At 41.2% G+C, this 16346-nt stretch overlaps 1 protein-coding gene across 7 annotated transcripts in view; it reads right to left on the bottom strand.

The window, feature by feature from the left end:
• FGGY (FGGY carbohydrate kinase domain containing) overlaps positions 1-16346 on the bottom strand; it is a 419676-nt gene that overhangs the window by 33358 nt on the left and 369972 nt on the right. For all 7 annotated transcript variants that reach the window (XM_090047285.1, XM_090047289.1, XM_090047291.1 and 4 more), the window contains 3 exons: positions 16184-16258; positions 11640-11760; positions 8360-8454 (listed from right to left, as the gene is read on the bottom strand). In XM_090047285.1, the coding sequence (XP_089903411.1) occupies positions 8360-8454; positions 11640-11760; positions 16184-16258 (291 nt within the window). The remainder of the gene's footprint in view (positions 1-8359; positions 8455-11639; positions 11761-16183; positions 16259-16346) is intronic.

Raw genomic sequence — 16346 nt, 5'->3', positions numbered from 1 at the left:
TGGAAATGTTGAAGTAAGTGAAGCAAGCTCTCATTAAATGAGAAGGGCAACAGATGTCAACAAGTATCATGTATCAGTAAATAGCAGAAGTGCAAGGAGCTACTTTTTTTAGTGCTTTTGTGAATATACCATGCCATCATCTATAGCCCCATCTTTAAAATGTGACGGGGAGAGGTGTAGGGGAGTTTCCTTGGATTAAACTGCTATCTGGGGATTAGATTCAGCCATATGTAAATACTGCCCTTTCAATATCTGAAATAAATAGATAACGGATCTGTAAGCCTACCTCACTTGTTTTAAAAGTGAAGTTAGCATTCATGGAACATCCCAGGCTAACTGGAAACTCATTCCCCTATTGACGGGACTGGAAAGCTATGGCAATTTCACTCATTCTGCTCCAACTCTTTCCCTCATTTTAATCAAGAGAGTTCATCTTTAGGCACAAAGAAGTAGCTGTGATTCTTGTCAGTCTCCACCTTTGCTGGGGAGATTGACAACAGTGCCAGCCTACGCTACAGCTGTCAGTAATAGGAAAAGCAGTCTGCAAGGCACCTAAATCATTCCATTTTTATTTGTTTCCTCTCCTCTTTCTCTCTTCAGTGGTTTCACACGTGCCATACTAACTTCACTGGAAGTTGTAAGAGGATATAAACCCTTGAGCCACTGAATCTGGTTCTGGTTAACAGAACAGTGACGAGAACTGGTTATCACCTGAAATCCTAGCTACATATGTGAAATAAAGTGATTGCTCTTCACTGATTTCTAATGGGCAGAAGAACCAAAACTGTGAACAATCCATAAGACGACATGGTAACATTGCTGGCAGTCAAAACACAGATGATAAAAATGAAGCAGGCAAAGCTAAATGGGCACCTGTGTTTATTCAAAATGTTTGATTAAAGGAGCGGAGAATAAAAACTATCCTGATGCTGCAGGAGGCTCCTTAGTACAAGTAGTAAAGGGTGCATTAATAGAGTAAGAGCAAGCCAACAAAATGATTAATTTGCTTCTCTCCTTCAACATTATGTTTACACAAGTTGATTATAGCACTTAATTACCAATTTACTCTTCTTAGAAATAAGAGTGCTTTAAATGTTTAATGAAATGAGGGAAAGAGACTTGCCCTGACTTAATAGGGAGAAGCCCAATTGATTGTCCCTTTTGATTTTGCAAGTTATTAAGGAAAGAACTTTCCCCTCCCTGAAACCTCCTTGCTTTTCCCATTAAAGATCCAGAAAGAGAGATGAATATCTTTACAGACTTCAGCCCTTGACTCAGTGGCAATTTTTGCAAGAGAAATAGTGGGCCAGGTCCTCTGCCTATGTTGAAGCCAATGAAGCTACTCCAAATCTCATCAGATGATGATCTGGTTCAGAAACTCCAAAAATGGGATTAGTCCCTGTTAAACCAATATAAACCTCCACCCATGCCCAAGTAATATTTACTTGTTTTTTTTTTAAATCAAATTTGACACACTGCCACTTCACTGAGAAAATCCAAGCAGTGCAGAAATAAAACCCTCCCCAGTTCTGGTAACAGGGAGTTGTAACTTAACCATTTCATACAGAGCATCTCCAGCTGTCTCAAGAAACCTGTTCCCCTCCTAATTACAGACCTTACTTACATGTCAGGAGGTTCTAGGGAAGGGGTGGCCAGCCTGTGACACTAGTGCCACAGTATGGGCAGCCTGTGAGTACATCTACACATGGAATAAATGTGACATGATGTCTGCAGGTGTGCTGGGGACAGCAGCAATTGGACCTGGGGAGGAGCAGCCCTGGCTGGCAGGAGATCCTGGGGGTCAGCCCTAGGCTCCGGGTGGCAGCGCCAGGCAGTGGAGGGGCGGGCTGGGCACGAGGGTGCAGAACCTGCGGAGCTGTGCGGCTATTCGGCAGGCAGCTCCCACACTTTAGCACCCTCGTGGTCCAGCCAGTCCCTGTCACCATCTACATGTTCGTTTCAGCGCAGTTACTTAATCTGCCATAAGATAGTACTGTCTTTGATAGTACTATCTTATGGCAGAGGTAATTAATTTACTGTGCCTTTATACCGCTGCATGTGTAAATGGTGACGCTTTACTCCGGAGATAATCAGCCAACTCTGCAGTAAAGCGCACATGTAGATGCACCCTGTGTGTGGCACAGAGCAGATCAGAGAGGTGACAGGCAACACAACAGCAGATAGGGGAGAGAACAGACCACAGCACAGGAGATGAAGCAGGGGGAACAGGGAAGAAAACAGAGAGCAGATCAGGAAGTCAGGAAGATAACACACAGAAAGCAGCGCAGTAGATTGGACAAGGAAAGGGGATCCGAGTGCCTCTCGGGGAAGGTACAGGACTAATCTGTGGCACATCTACCAAAAAGGTTGGCCCCACTGCTCCTGGGTCATGTAGCTATGGGTATTGCTTCAGGGGCCATGCCGTTAAAAGTAGTTAAAACTGTTTAAATACTGCAACTAATACACTGCTTAGGTATTTCTACAATGCTGGTCAGTACCCTGTAGTATCTATTTAGCAAGTTTGTATCTACAACTTCCTGTTTAAATGTAAGTGGAGAAAAAAGGTGTACAGAAGCTTTAGTGAATGTCAGCTTTCTGCTTAACAGCCTAAGCTAACAGGAAACTATATACAGAGTAACTTAAAAAGTTGCTTTCATACTGGGAAATCTCCTATACATATTTAAAAATGAAATCCATTCTCAGGTCCTACTTGTCTCTAGCTGAATTAATGAGATCACAAGCATTTCTATGGCAACACGATGATGTCGGATTCAAAACTGTGACCTCAGTAGCTGATCAAACAGAATGAGAGGCCAAGTGACGGCAAGAGATCTTGTTCTGGCACAAGTATAATATGTGCGTGCAAAGTAGGCATGCAAAGTAGGCATGCAAAGTAGGCATGCGAGGGACTTTCTCCCCTGACTTTGAGCCTACAGTGAAGGGTAGGGAAAGAAGGAGGGGAGACCACTTCCTGATCCCAAAAGCTACTTCCACAGACAGCTCAACTGGACTGTCCCCTTCATCTCTGGGGCCAACCAGTAGCTGGTAAGGATATCTGAAACTCTGCTTCCTGTCTCCAAGTAGCCGCAACAGCAGGGGGCTTGAAGAGGCCCCAAAGGCAAGAGTCCAGCTTTCCTTTGACAGACAGAGGGAAAAGACAGTCCACTTCCACAGGCCTGGAGCAGGTCAGGAGAAGACAGCGGGAATACCTGGCAGTCCTCCCAAATAAGAACAAAACAGTAATGGAGAAGGAGGATGCAATCGTGAATATGGCCCCAAGGGGATGCGGGGAAAGATCACTGAGATGGGAAGGGAAAGGAGACTTAACACAACACAAATGAGGTCACAGAGTGACAAAGCACTGGGGAATACAGGGAGGAACAGGCCCCTGCGCAACCACACACTCCTCCCGTGTCATCCATCCACACACAGAAATGCAAATATAACCCACCATTTGAACTACACATGCATGCAGTTGCAAATATATAAACATATCCATGTCAACCAGCGCAGGTAAAACACTCATACGCACACAGTTTTTGTAGTACTGTGTTTATCTATTGCATTTTCTTTGCAGTAGCACTCACTATGTGCTAAGTGATTTTCCAGTGCTCCTGAGGATCAAAATGGTGCAAATCCAAGACACAGTGCCGAGGAAGAGCATTGGGAGGCAGGGAATCAGGCCCAAGTCAACCCCTTATTCCCTCTTCAGTGTTTATGCCAAAACAATTTGCCTGGTTACAGAAAAGCTCCCAGTAAAATACACTGCACTGCACTGGATGCCGTTTCTCTTCTTTCATCTTTGCCTCAGTGAAAAGGCTCTTCCTTAAAATGCCAGGACCAACAGAAAGTTGGTAATTAGGTTTTCTAAAGATAACTTTATTAATTACTTTAATGTGAAATTAGGGACTAATCAGTGGGGTCACTGGCTTTTATAAGGCAATACTTCTGTTCTCACGTGTATGAGCTGTGTCCGACAGAGAAGGTGATCCTGAAGAAAGAGCTGGATGACAGCCAACTCAAACAGCCTCCTCTTTCCCTTTTTCAGTTACATATAACTGAAGCGGAGTAACAAGGATATACTTGAAACTCTGACATATATTTATTGAACACTTTTACCTAGAAGGAACCACTGGCCTTTGAAACCAGCAACTGTATCTTCACTATAGCAAAAAAAAAAAAAAAAAAAAATCACGTAGAAATGTACATAAATGACAAACCAAAATCCCGGCATGAGAGGAATGGCTATAGCCCATACCCTGGATCCATCTCAGTCATCAGTGCTAAGACTATTTTAGACTGCGCGTACAAATTTAACAAAAATCCTTCAACATCATGGACTTTTATATAGCGATGAACTGCTCTGAACTGTCTGCGGTGTCAGTGCTGGCCCAGGTGGGCTGTTTCATAGCTTGTAGTTCCAGAACCATTAAAGAGACAAAACTAGCTGGTTAAAAGAAAAAAAAAATGAATGGCTGGGACAAACTATAAGATGAGCCAAAGAGAGAAAGAAAAAAAACCCCAAAGATTTTTTCCCCAGGAGACTCTAGAGACTAAATAATCAAAAGATGAAATGAGGGGATAATTCTGATCATGCTAAGGTTTTGGGGTTTTTTTCGATTGGACAAATGTTTTAATTCCCTTTCACCACAGAGGACAAAAATCGCAGAGGGGGTAAATGAAGAGAAATATTTGGAAGTCAACGTTCTTTGAAGGAACAACATGTGGTGACCAGGCATCAGAGATGGATGTTATAAATCTTTCCTTGGTAGAATTACCTAAGGAAGACATTGCAGTTTTGAATAAAAGCTTGGGCTTTTAAACCCACAAAGGAATCCGGCAAATTAGATTGTAACCTGGACTGTTACAAATTTTGTAGTAACCTTTCAAACACTTCCCTGCAAGATGTGCAGGATACTGAGAATTCAGTTGTTAATACAGATGTGGGCAATAAAGAAAATGACCATACGGGAATCTGATACTTTGAAAGAAATCTCCTTTAATCCACGAGTCACTAACTTTTCCCGTTGCCTTGGTCTCACATGAGAGATAAAAATATAGATATCTTATTTGGAAAATAAGAATCAAGAGTAGACACTTGTATGATTTAAGAGTAGGAATCTGACTCGTCCAAAGAAACGTACTATACTCCTTTATGAGCAACTGGACTATTGTTAAGTTGTGGGGAGGAGTGGGAATTAGAAAGTAAGTTGGTCGTTAATTTGTAAGAAAAAATGTGCTTAGGTGGACAGCTTGATACCTTCCTGTGTAACAAGCCATTCTCACTGCCAAGAATAACAAACAACAAGTTGGACAAGATGCCCAGGTAGTTCACTGGGGAAAATCCAATTTGGTGTAGGGAGGCTTTTGATCAGGAGCTCAACATAGTGAGAAGCTATTGGATTACAATATGGGATATCTGTTTACCAAAAAGTATGGCATTTACATACTTTCTTGTTTCTTGATCTGGGGTAGTCAGCGGGTAGATTCTTTTAACAATATTTTAAATATTTAATTCCTTACTGTGCCTTGCCACTGTTATAGCTATCGACAATGCATATACAAGAACTGCTATCATCAAAAAATATATTCATTGAAAACACATAGGGCTGGGTCTTGCCAAAGGTGCAGGAATGTCACCGAATGCTGGACTGGATGCATGGGCATAGACTGGTCCCCACTGAACAAGATACACAGATACCACAGCAATAAGCATGATGCAGACGCCTATGGAGATAGAGACACTTGCATTCTCTAAGATCCGTTTTCCATTTGGCACAGATGCCTTGAGGAAATGCAGTGGGCCTGATCCAATGCCCATTTAGATGAGTGGCATCACTTCTGTCAGCTAACATAAGCTTTGAGTCAGGCATGGTAAAAATGACTGCTGGGAAACAGGGAAGGGAAGGGAAGGGAGGGGGCCTTTGGGGCAGTCAGGTTTCCCACCCAGGACTACAGCACTGGGATGAATTTCAACTGGAAATATTCCATTTATTCCCCTTTTGCATACACTAACTTCTTTTGAGTCCTTTTTATAATTCAGAGGGGGAAAAAATTCTGGCTGAAAGCAACTCTTCTTTTTGGTAACTCACCCCACTAGTTTCTATGTGCCTAATCCAGCCATGTAATTATTGAGATTATGTTTTCAAACCAGGTACTTTGTGCACTCAAAATGCCTTTAACTGCATCAAAGTAGCCACCAGTTACATGACCTAATACAAGAAGAGCACATACAAATTGGCAGTTTAATTGTGTGCACAAGCAGTTTTGAAAATCATGCCCTAAGAGTTTCTCTCCAATGTATCTTTGACAGTATAAAGCTAGTTCATCTTGCATTTACATTTTGACCATCATGAAGTCTTTCAGCCAAAAACACGGGGCTTCTAACCGATTCCTTGCAACTTACCATGACATGCTGTCTTTATCACAGGATCAGATACTTTATTTTGAATTTGAAACTGAAGCAAGACACCGACCAACCCAAAAATGCAACAGCTAATCCAGATAAATTGTCAAAGCGCATACAGTATGAAATACAGTATTACCATATAGGACCTTCAGAAACATTTCTGCATGTTTGAGGCTAATGAGAGAGATGAGGACTGAACACATCAGATTATACAATTTCTGCTTAGATGCCAAAACATAGATGAAGGTGCCGTATATGTAGGCATTTAACCTTCCCAATGTTAGTCTTAACTTCTGCAGACTCACAAAATCAACCAAGAAGTGCTAGTGCCTCATCTTGGTATCTTTGGCTTCATATTAAAAGTGTACACTTCTGCAACAATGTCATCATAGTGTTTTCATTCAAGAGGCAAACAGGTTTTAAATTCACAGCTCCCTGATTTGTTTAGCTAAAAGGGTCCAGTCACAGTTTAAGTGAGAAAGATTTTTGAAAGAACAGGCTTGAATACAATGTATAGTTTTTACATTCTGGGATGTCATACTTTTGAAATATTTAAGCATATGAGGGTAAGAAGAAATACTTACAAGAAAAAAAGAAGTTAACGTTATGTAAAACCACATAAAAGGAAAGGTATCAGACCACTAGCAACTTTACATCACAAGATTTACTAATGCTTACACAATTAGACTTGCTACGAGGAGAACTGAAGAGTTTTCTTACCGTGTATCAGTTTGCATGACAGGCTAAACTCTGAACTTTTAAACACCCATATATTTAATGCCAGAAAGTAATCTTCAAAAGATTAACAGAATGGCAAGAATTCATATGAAGCCCTGTCACCAGAAGCTTTTATCAAAATCAATTACATTGATCACAATTATCAAGCCTGAGCTATAAGCAGTACAATTATACAACACAGATACAATTTATTACAAGATCTTAATTTGCTGCACTGGCGTATGTTTCAGTGAATGCCTTTTCACTAACGGAAGCCAATCCATATCACTCAGCAGAGCCTTCAGGCCTTTGGAAACATGTGAGACCCTGGGCTAAACCCTCAGTTAATGCAGATCTGCTTCCAACTTCAATGGGTCCTTGTCAATGAACGTGGAATGAGACTCTGGCTCAGTATCCCAAGAAACTGTGAGTTCAGTACAAGTCCAAAATGCTATTATATGACAACTGTATTCACTTACAAAAGGAGCCCCTTAAAAGAGAGGTTGTCCTGTTAACTCACTATATATAAATATCCTTTTACGTACATGCAGAAGTTACATATACTACTGTTACACGAGGCAGTACAGCATCTGTTTCATGCTTGTGGCTGTGTCCTCCCCAGAAGTTGTTCCACAGAGGATAAGCCTTACTACTACTACTACTTCTACTACAATTAATAGAGTTAAGTATCTGGAGCAAATATTCTTAAGCTCCAGCCAAAAGCACGATAGGTGATATATGCTGTGTTTATTCTGGGCAGGCAATAGTTACATGTTTGAGATTTTTTGATTTTAAGGAAGTGGAAGGAGGACAAACCACAAAGATGATAACTTGGGATGAAAGAGTGGCCTTGCTAGCAGTGGTAATAGTCTTTGGACTGGATCCTGCATTATGTTGTATGTGGGTGGATATCTTTCTATACCTACAAGAACCACCTTTTAGACCAGGGCTTAGCTTGGTCATCTGCCAAATTATGTGGGTAATTCTATAGGGAGTAACTTGTATTTACTTCTCCCCACGTTTAAAAGGAAAATGTCTCTCAAACACACAGGAGCAATACATATATGGCACTGGTAGAGGAAAAAAATCAGGAGGCAAAACTGAAGCAGGAAACTTCCCTGCTGTGTAGAATTGGTTTTCAGCTTAATTATACCCTTCTATGATTCCAGCCTCAAAAAAACTACAAATCAAACCTGAAGACAGAGGGATTCAGGTTTTTCCATTATTACATACCTGTATGGAAGCAAAATCCCCAGAAGCGCAAGCTCCAAGAATAGCAGCACCAACTAAAACAGATTCCACTTCCTGGGACAGGACAACAGGCTTGCCTATACAGGAAAGAATTACACCTCTGTTAAGGAGAATGAAGTACCATAGCACTAAATACACAATAAATAATTACAGTTAAAAAAAAAAGAGGGAGGCTGGGAGAACCTGTGTATGAACTAAGTTCATAGACTCTGCACAGCTACTGCTTCTGCTACAGGTCAGTGTAGAATGACCTTAATTACCCCAAGCTCTAAGCAAAATGCAGAATTTATACAAAATAACGTTGGTAAAATGTGTCACACAAATTGCACTGAAAAATATCTTCCCAACCCAGACAACACCATTTGCCCACTATAAAAAAGATACCTACAGGGGAAAGAAAAGTGAGCTGTGGCCCTTTTTTGGCTTCTATGTAAAGAGTTAAAAAAGTGAGAGAGTCCAGTTTCCCTTCCCTACATATATATGCTGGGTCATATATATGCTGGGACAAAAATGCTGGGTCTAATCTTCTGTTTTTGCTGAAAGGTCTAAAAATATGAGCTGGGGGTTTCCTCAAACCTTATATGAAATCTTTTCCTCTTTACCTGAATTAGACTTTATAACCAAAGTAATATCATAAATCTGTTAGTTTTCCAACTTCCATAATCCTCCAGGAAAGAAATGGGTCTCCACCCAGTTCAGTGTGAAAACAAAATCAAGCAGAAAAAATATATGGGGGTACAAAGAAAATACAAATGTTTTCATTTTCTTCACAGCCCATTAAAAACGTAGAAAGGGAGCAAATCTAATTATTTTCCTAGCTTCAGGCTATCGTGCAAGTTATTGTTGCAAATGATTTGTTGGTGTTTGTACAGTATTGAATACATTTGTGAATCCTCTGACTATCTGTGACTGGGTGAAGGAAAATGCTTGCTTCTGTGAATGGATGAGCCAGTCCTGACAATAACAAGCAGGGCTTGGTCATATGTCTGCAAGGAGTAAAAGTGACTAAGATGATGCTGAAACTGCTAAGCCACTTGCTACTTCTACATATGCCTGCCCACATGATGGGGCCTGGGAATTTCTATGCATATGCTCATGGATTTTCCTTCATGCTTCAAAGTGGAAAACATTATTATTAATACAAAAACCCATCATTCAACATTCAGGGAGGCAGACACGTAGCTGCAATATAGCAGATCTGCGCTTTCCCATGGGCACAAGCTGGACAGTGGGACCCTTGTAGTAACATGGAGCTGCCTTCCATACAACCTACCACCTCGTAGCTGGCACAAAAGGAGTGACTGGGGCAAACTGGATCTAGCCAGAGCTTCCTGTGCCCTGGTGATTCTTGCTTGCTGGAACGGCTCCTGCCGGGCAGATGCAATTGTATAAACTGTGTAAATTTAGACCAATCTCTGAAGTTTTTTAAGGTGTTCCCAAAAGGCATCAGTCCAATATCGGTGGCTCTAGAATTGGTCATCTTTGTATTCCTCCTCCAAATCTGCAACTACAGGTCAGGATTTAAACCTGAATATGCCCGGACCAACTAAAAGGAAAGTTCACCGCTAGTCTCAGTATTGGTAGACCTTTGAAGTACCGAGCAACTTGCAGCATGCTTTAAAGCATCCTGACTATTTCCCAGTCTTCAGAATGAACATATTCATCTTGCCTTGCCATTTCAACTGATACTTTAAAAGCGGCCTGTGAATTTCTCTGCTGATAGTCTGCGTGGTTGAGCAGAATGGGCACTTACAGCTAACAGTAATATATTCAGATTTTTTTCTTTTCCTGAAAGAATGGGGGATTGATCCTGGAATGTGAGTTATTTTATCGGACAGGCTCTAATGAGTTCAACAGAACCAAGAGCATTTCAGTTAGATGAACTCTGACATCCCTTGTCAGTCACACATTTTACAAACCAGGAGAATTCCAAGACTGCAAAAAGGCCTTTTTGTCTGGAATTGTACTTGGCTGTTAGTTACAGTCCAGAGACTCCTGATTAAATTTTAATCAGAATACCTATTAATAAAGCTTTTATAGTAGACATCACAAAGCAGTTTCCAATAGTGAGTCTATTTGCAATTAACTCACTTTAAGCTATCTGTTAGTTAGATAAGGAAAGGTGTGGACTTGATAAAATCGTGCTTGACAAACAGAAAGCACCACTATGATATACTGCATCCACACAAGCCTTGGTCATATCATTTGCTTCTGTTTCTGCTTTCGTTTACTATAATTACATAATGCAGACTTTCATCTTTCTTCCTATACCAAGGTAAGAAGTTGTGTTTGATGTGAAGGTAATTCCAATCTCCACACCAAATACCCCAAATCTGAGCTTTAGATTTATCCAAAACAGCTTGACCATTCCTCATTTGAAAGTCATCCAACCCATACACAGTTCAAGGTTTCTATAAAGTCTTTTTAAGTAAATTATATTATGTTTCTAAATTTTTACAGTATATTGAATTGATGTGCAGATGTTGGACAATACCATGCCTATGAAGGCTGCATGGAGATTATAAATGCAGTGCAAGCTTGCCATCTGCTCCTATAAAAAGTATAAACCAGGCCCTTTATCTATGTGAAATTCTATCAAATGAGAGACAGCAGGAGTAAAGATGTACAGAACTGCGTCCTATAGTACCTGAATTACATGAGCACCCAAGGAACTGAGATAAGAAAGGCTATGTAATCAAGAAAATGTTCAGTATAAACAATGGATGTTAGGGGAAGGTTACACAGTACTCAACTGAGATGAAGCCAACGTTATTTTTCACGTTCCATAGAAAAAAGTATAGGGCTAGATTGGCGGAATCTGGTTTAATTAACAGAACTGAATCATTTCTATAGAAGGTTTAAACCAACATAAACTTTTACATTGAATTACATCCCTGCTACACTATTTAATGGGACATTTTTTTTTATAAAGTCTCTAGGTGGATTACAATTTGCCCTTAAGTTTTCCTGCATTTTCTCCTAGAAATGGCAAAGAACTGCTCTGCGTGTTCTGAGAAGCCTATTTGTTAATAATGTGGACTAGATACTTTTGTTTCCACCACATCTTTGTGTCAGTCCGATGCCTTTAGGTGTCCGAAAATCCACTTTCAGGAAGTAGCATTTCATTACACAGTTTTTGGCCAACCAGCCAAGCAGAGTTCCATATAAAGAGAGTATTTATTTTTCCAAACACAAAGTTTTTAGCCACCTAAAATAATATGGCAGTTTACTCTCCTTCCCCCACTTCCTCTGTCTAGCTTACCAGTAATGTCAGCATGCATCTGCACAAAGAGGGGGTTCTTCCTCAGCCCACCACACAGAAACAGCGTGTTGATGCGGTGCCCTGCAGCCTGCATAGTTTCCAAAATGTGTCTTGTTCCTAACTTCAAAGACAGAAAAAGACTGATGTGCTCAGGAGGAAAACACGCCCATAAGAGAACCTACACTAAGTGATTATAAGGGAGATGGAAATGTATGGCTATTGGGAGCCCCTTACGGTAACCTAAGGACAACAAGTAGGTCAACGGAGTTAAGGATTCAGCTTCATTCCTGGCCACTAAGAAGCACTGTGGCTGCGTCGACACGAGATGCCAACTGTGCTGCATTTGCATACTCAAGTACTAAAGCACTGCACAGTAACCAGAGTTACTGCACAGTAGCATCCCTGAACGGCTTTCTGGTGACGTTGACTACACTGCAGCTCATACTACTGTGCCGTAGTGCCGTGTCACGCTTCATGCCATGCAACGCTACTGCGCAGCAGCCACAAGATACCGCCTCATGTACACGCAGCCAGGCTGACTCTCAAATATTAGGAACAAGAGAAGTCAAAGAAGGCAAAAGGTATCAGGTACAAGACTGAAGAGTATATGAAAGCACGTGGCTGGAGGAAACGTCTTGGGAGACGGATGGAGAGGAGAGCAGGACCTGACAGCAGCTTGTCTGCAGTTATGGAGAGTTGAAATGGAAACACCCAAAGGGCCAGCAGAATTGGCCGTGAGATGGCAAAGACCCAGGATCAGAAAGATCAAAGGAAACCTAGTGGGACCACTGAAAAATAGCTGTTTGGCGCCGGGAGGGACAACGGGAACTGAGCAGCTACAAGGGAATAAGGAGACAGTTAAGAGTCCCAGAAGTAGACACTGAATGGCTGCGCCATCCACCACCAGCTGATATGCCTCTGAAAACACTACACAATACAAATTAGTCTTGCAGGATAATTTGAAGGCTAATATATTAGGGATCTGTTACGCTAAGGAGAAAGGAAGTCAAAGATCCTTTCTTAAAAGTTTTTGCCTTCAGTACTCTCCCTTCCAAACCAGGGGGACTTGGTTCAAGCACTGGCACTGATTTGCACGGCTATTATAGTATATCAAAGTGACTGGGGTACCAAAAGGAAAGAGCAGAACTCTTCTAGTTTCACAGGTCAGGATATGCACAATTTGAAGGATCTGCCACAGGCTTATAGAAAATGGCCTTTTTTTTTTATGGCTTGGCAGCAAAATGGGGAAAAATGGTTTAGGGTCCGACCAAACCAGTGTTTTTCCAAGTGTTTGGGCTAAATGAAGAATTTTGTTTTGGTTCAACCAGTAACAACTATTTCTGTTTCCTTTTCATGTTTTTCGTGAAAAGGCAGTGAACTAGATGACCTATGGATGTCCCTTCCAGCCCTAGATCTCTGTGATTCTATATAACTCTTTAAAAATCCTTTTTTCCCCCCTCTATTGCTCATTTTTAACTGACACCATTAAAAAAAAACAAAACATGTTTTTCTCAACTGAAAAGGTGAGATGCTTTAAGTGGAATTAATTCATTCTGCTGTGAGATGGAGCCAATGGGCTTGATCACAGCTCAGCTACCCTATTTCTAGTTCTGAAGGTACCAAAAGCAGTCATGCAATGTGTTTCAGCACAGTGTTGCTTGGCACATTAAGCCCGAAATACAGCTATGCCCAACATTTTCCTGACACTGGGCCCCCAGTTAATGAAAAGGCCTGCAGCCCACAGTAAATCCCTCTGCAAACTGAAGCTCAGGTTGCTACTGAAAACTAAAACTAGTTGAATTTCACCAGTTTTGGGATGTTTATTATGAATAGCTGCCATGACTTTGGATAGGCCTTCAGATATATTTTGGTTTCAGGCAAAGTGGTTAGGAGGAACTGCAACAGCCATAGGGCCAGCTGACTAAATCCATCACTTCCCTATTGACACAGAGGGCTAATTTCCAAATCACACAGCCATGAATTTAATTATGGAAAAATAAACTATTCCAAAAAACCCTCTCCTAAAAACTGGCTTTGATGACCACAATTATATCTATGATCATGCCCACAGTAGTCTAATTGTTGCACCAAATTGTTCCACATGAGTAGCTAAAGGATATTCTCTTTCGCTACTGCTGAAATTCAAATTTATTAACAACTTCCTTCACAACATGCACTTTCTCTCTCTCGCTCTTGCTGCCCCTGCCCCCCCCCCAATACTTTGAAAAAGAACATGCTGTGAAAATTATTGTGTGTTTACCTGCCTGGAAAATTTTATTCACAGAGAAATTTAAATTAAAACTGCTCTTATTTCACTACGGGAAGAAAAAAAACAAACCTAATTTAATCTTGGATTGGACAAAATGCAAATTGAGGGCTTCAAATGCTAATTTGATTTAAAAAAAGAGAAAAGGGTTTCACACTGAAAAGAAAACTAGAGATTAACATTCCAGGGGTAGACCTAGGTTTTTTGACAAGATTTGCAGTTGGGTTTAAAGTCTGATGCATCTCCCGTCAAAGTCAAGGGGTTGTGCAGGTTTGGGCCTCTAGTGAACAGGAAATCTTTTCTTGCTGCATTACACAACAGACATAAAGAAAAAAGTAGGTGATAGTAGGGGGGAACTTTTTAATAACTAAGTTTGTATATAATAAATCGTATCAGGAAGGGCAGACACAAATTGTCCTCTGTCGATTTATTATGATTGCCTGTTGTTTCAATGGTGTTTTAAAAGCAAATGGATGCGTGTTAACTTACCAGGAAGAGAAACGGAGGAGATGGTCTTTTATCTTGAGGTTATGCATCAATAAAATTCATTATAGAAAAAGGCCGGTGGCTGCTGCATTTAATGCTAAAATGTGGTATTTAGAACAAAGCAATGAGATAATAGGTGGCTTTCCCAGGATGTCCAGCAGAGAATGCTTCCAGCTCGTTAGCATGAAATAATAACTGAGCACCTGTTTGGTATTGAAAAGTTTTTGTTTTCAGCTTCTTTCCTTTGGCTATATCAGTAGCTGGCATTGTGTCTACTTTCCTAGACATTCTTAAATTTAAATGAGAGGGTTTTGTTAAAGCATCAGGTATAACACCATTATGTTCCTCAAAGAAAGGTCAACAGTTGGCACTAACGAATTCCAGGTTTATATTAACTGATCAGTATTTCCTGAAGAAGGAGTGCTAACAAGTCAGATGCATAATTCATAATAAAATGACAGCAGCTGCCTGTGCTACTATTCCAGATGGCGGGGTGCAATGCTGGGATTCTGCACACCATACTGGTCATTGTTATCCATAAACCCCTGTCCCATTAGAAAACAGCAGCAAGTGTTAACTCCCAGGATGGCAGAGAAACATGGCTGTATTACTGTGTGACAGCTGGAAAGATAATTAATTTCAGCAATGTACAAGGCCCCATCTTGTGTGAACAGACTACCTATAGGGACAACTCTAGGCAGCTCGTGCTGCATAGAGTTTTGTAATGAAATGTATGGAAATGAGAAAAAAAAAATTAAGGAAAAAGAGGTGGGTTGATATTAAGGTAATAAGCATTAATTCAAAACACAGGCAGAGAGAGAGAAAAGTCAGTTGTAGGCATTATATAGCTAAAAATTCAACCTGGCTGCATCGGCTGAGCAAATATTCTTTTGTAGCTGTTCAGTGAGCAGAACTCTTTGGACATTTTCCACCGAAACAGAAAATACTGATTTGAGAAACCCCAAATGTTTTACACCATCTGCCCCTCCAAACAGGCAGAAGTCCCAACAGCTAGAGGGGAAACCCACAGATTTAGGAAGAGTGATAACACATCCCTCTCGTGAGCTGTTTCCTGCATACGGCTATCCAGCTTCTTTCATCATCTTGATAGCGTTCGTCCATGCATTACCCTCACTAACAGCGCTCCCCAACGAATGTCACCCTCCACAAGTACTTGGGGCAAATGGTCCCTGCATCAATCCCAGGCTTTGGACAGGCTACAGCAGGACTCCACAGAAGTGAATGATTCCTTTATAGGCTGGGCGAGGAAATCTCACACATGGCAACCCCCTAGGCTCGGTCATACCGCCAGGCATCCCACTATGCACGTTCAGGCAGAACTGGACTTCTGGTTTGGGGTAAGGTTGTGCCTCTGTCCTCCTCATGGCAGTTAATGCCCCCTTGGGTGTATATATTTACACGTTTTGCCTCCCAAGGACAACAAAGACCAAAAGCTTCTTAATGCACAACTCTCATTTATTAGCTATCCAAAATCCCTCATCCTTTGAGTAAATTAGGACTTTAGGGATTTTAAAACCTGGTTCACTCCTACATGTTTCTATAGTTTCACAGTGCTTAGGGTTGGAAGGGACCTAAACAGATCCTTAGGCCCGACCCCTGCCCCTTTGCCAAGGGAATGGGCACTCTACGCTCCACCTGGCTCCTTTAAGATGTCAACTTAGTAAGTTCATCTATTTAACAGGGGGGCACCATCAATCCCCCACAGAACAGGGTGCAGCTTGCTGAAGTCCTTCATGCTTTTACACAATTTAGGCTCTATAAAATGACTTACAGCAATGGCTTGAATTGTGGCCAAGTAGATAAGGGCGAGATCATCAAGGCCCTGAGACAGCGTGAGCCCAACAACCTGTGCGGAAAAAACAAGGAAAAAAAAAAGTGCACAAATCCAGCAGAAATGGAAGTTCTCAGCATTTTCAGCACACAAAGCATGTTTC

This window comes from Crocodylus siamensis, chromosome 5 (assembly GCF_052110815.1).
Source record: "Crocodylus siamensis isolate JL-2025a chromosome 5, ASM5211081v1, whole genome shotgun sequence".
Lineage (NCBI taxonomy): Eukaryota > Metazoa > Chordata > Crocodylia > Crocodylidae > Crocodylus > Crocodylus siamensis.
Note: the sequence above shows the minus strand (reverse complement) of the source record. Positions and strands in the feature narration are given on the sequence as shown.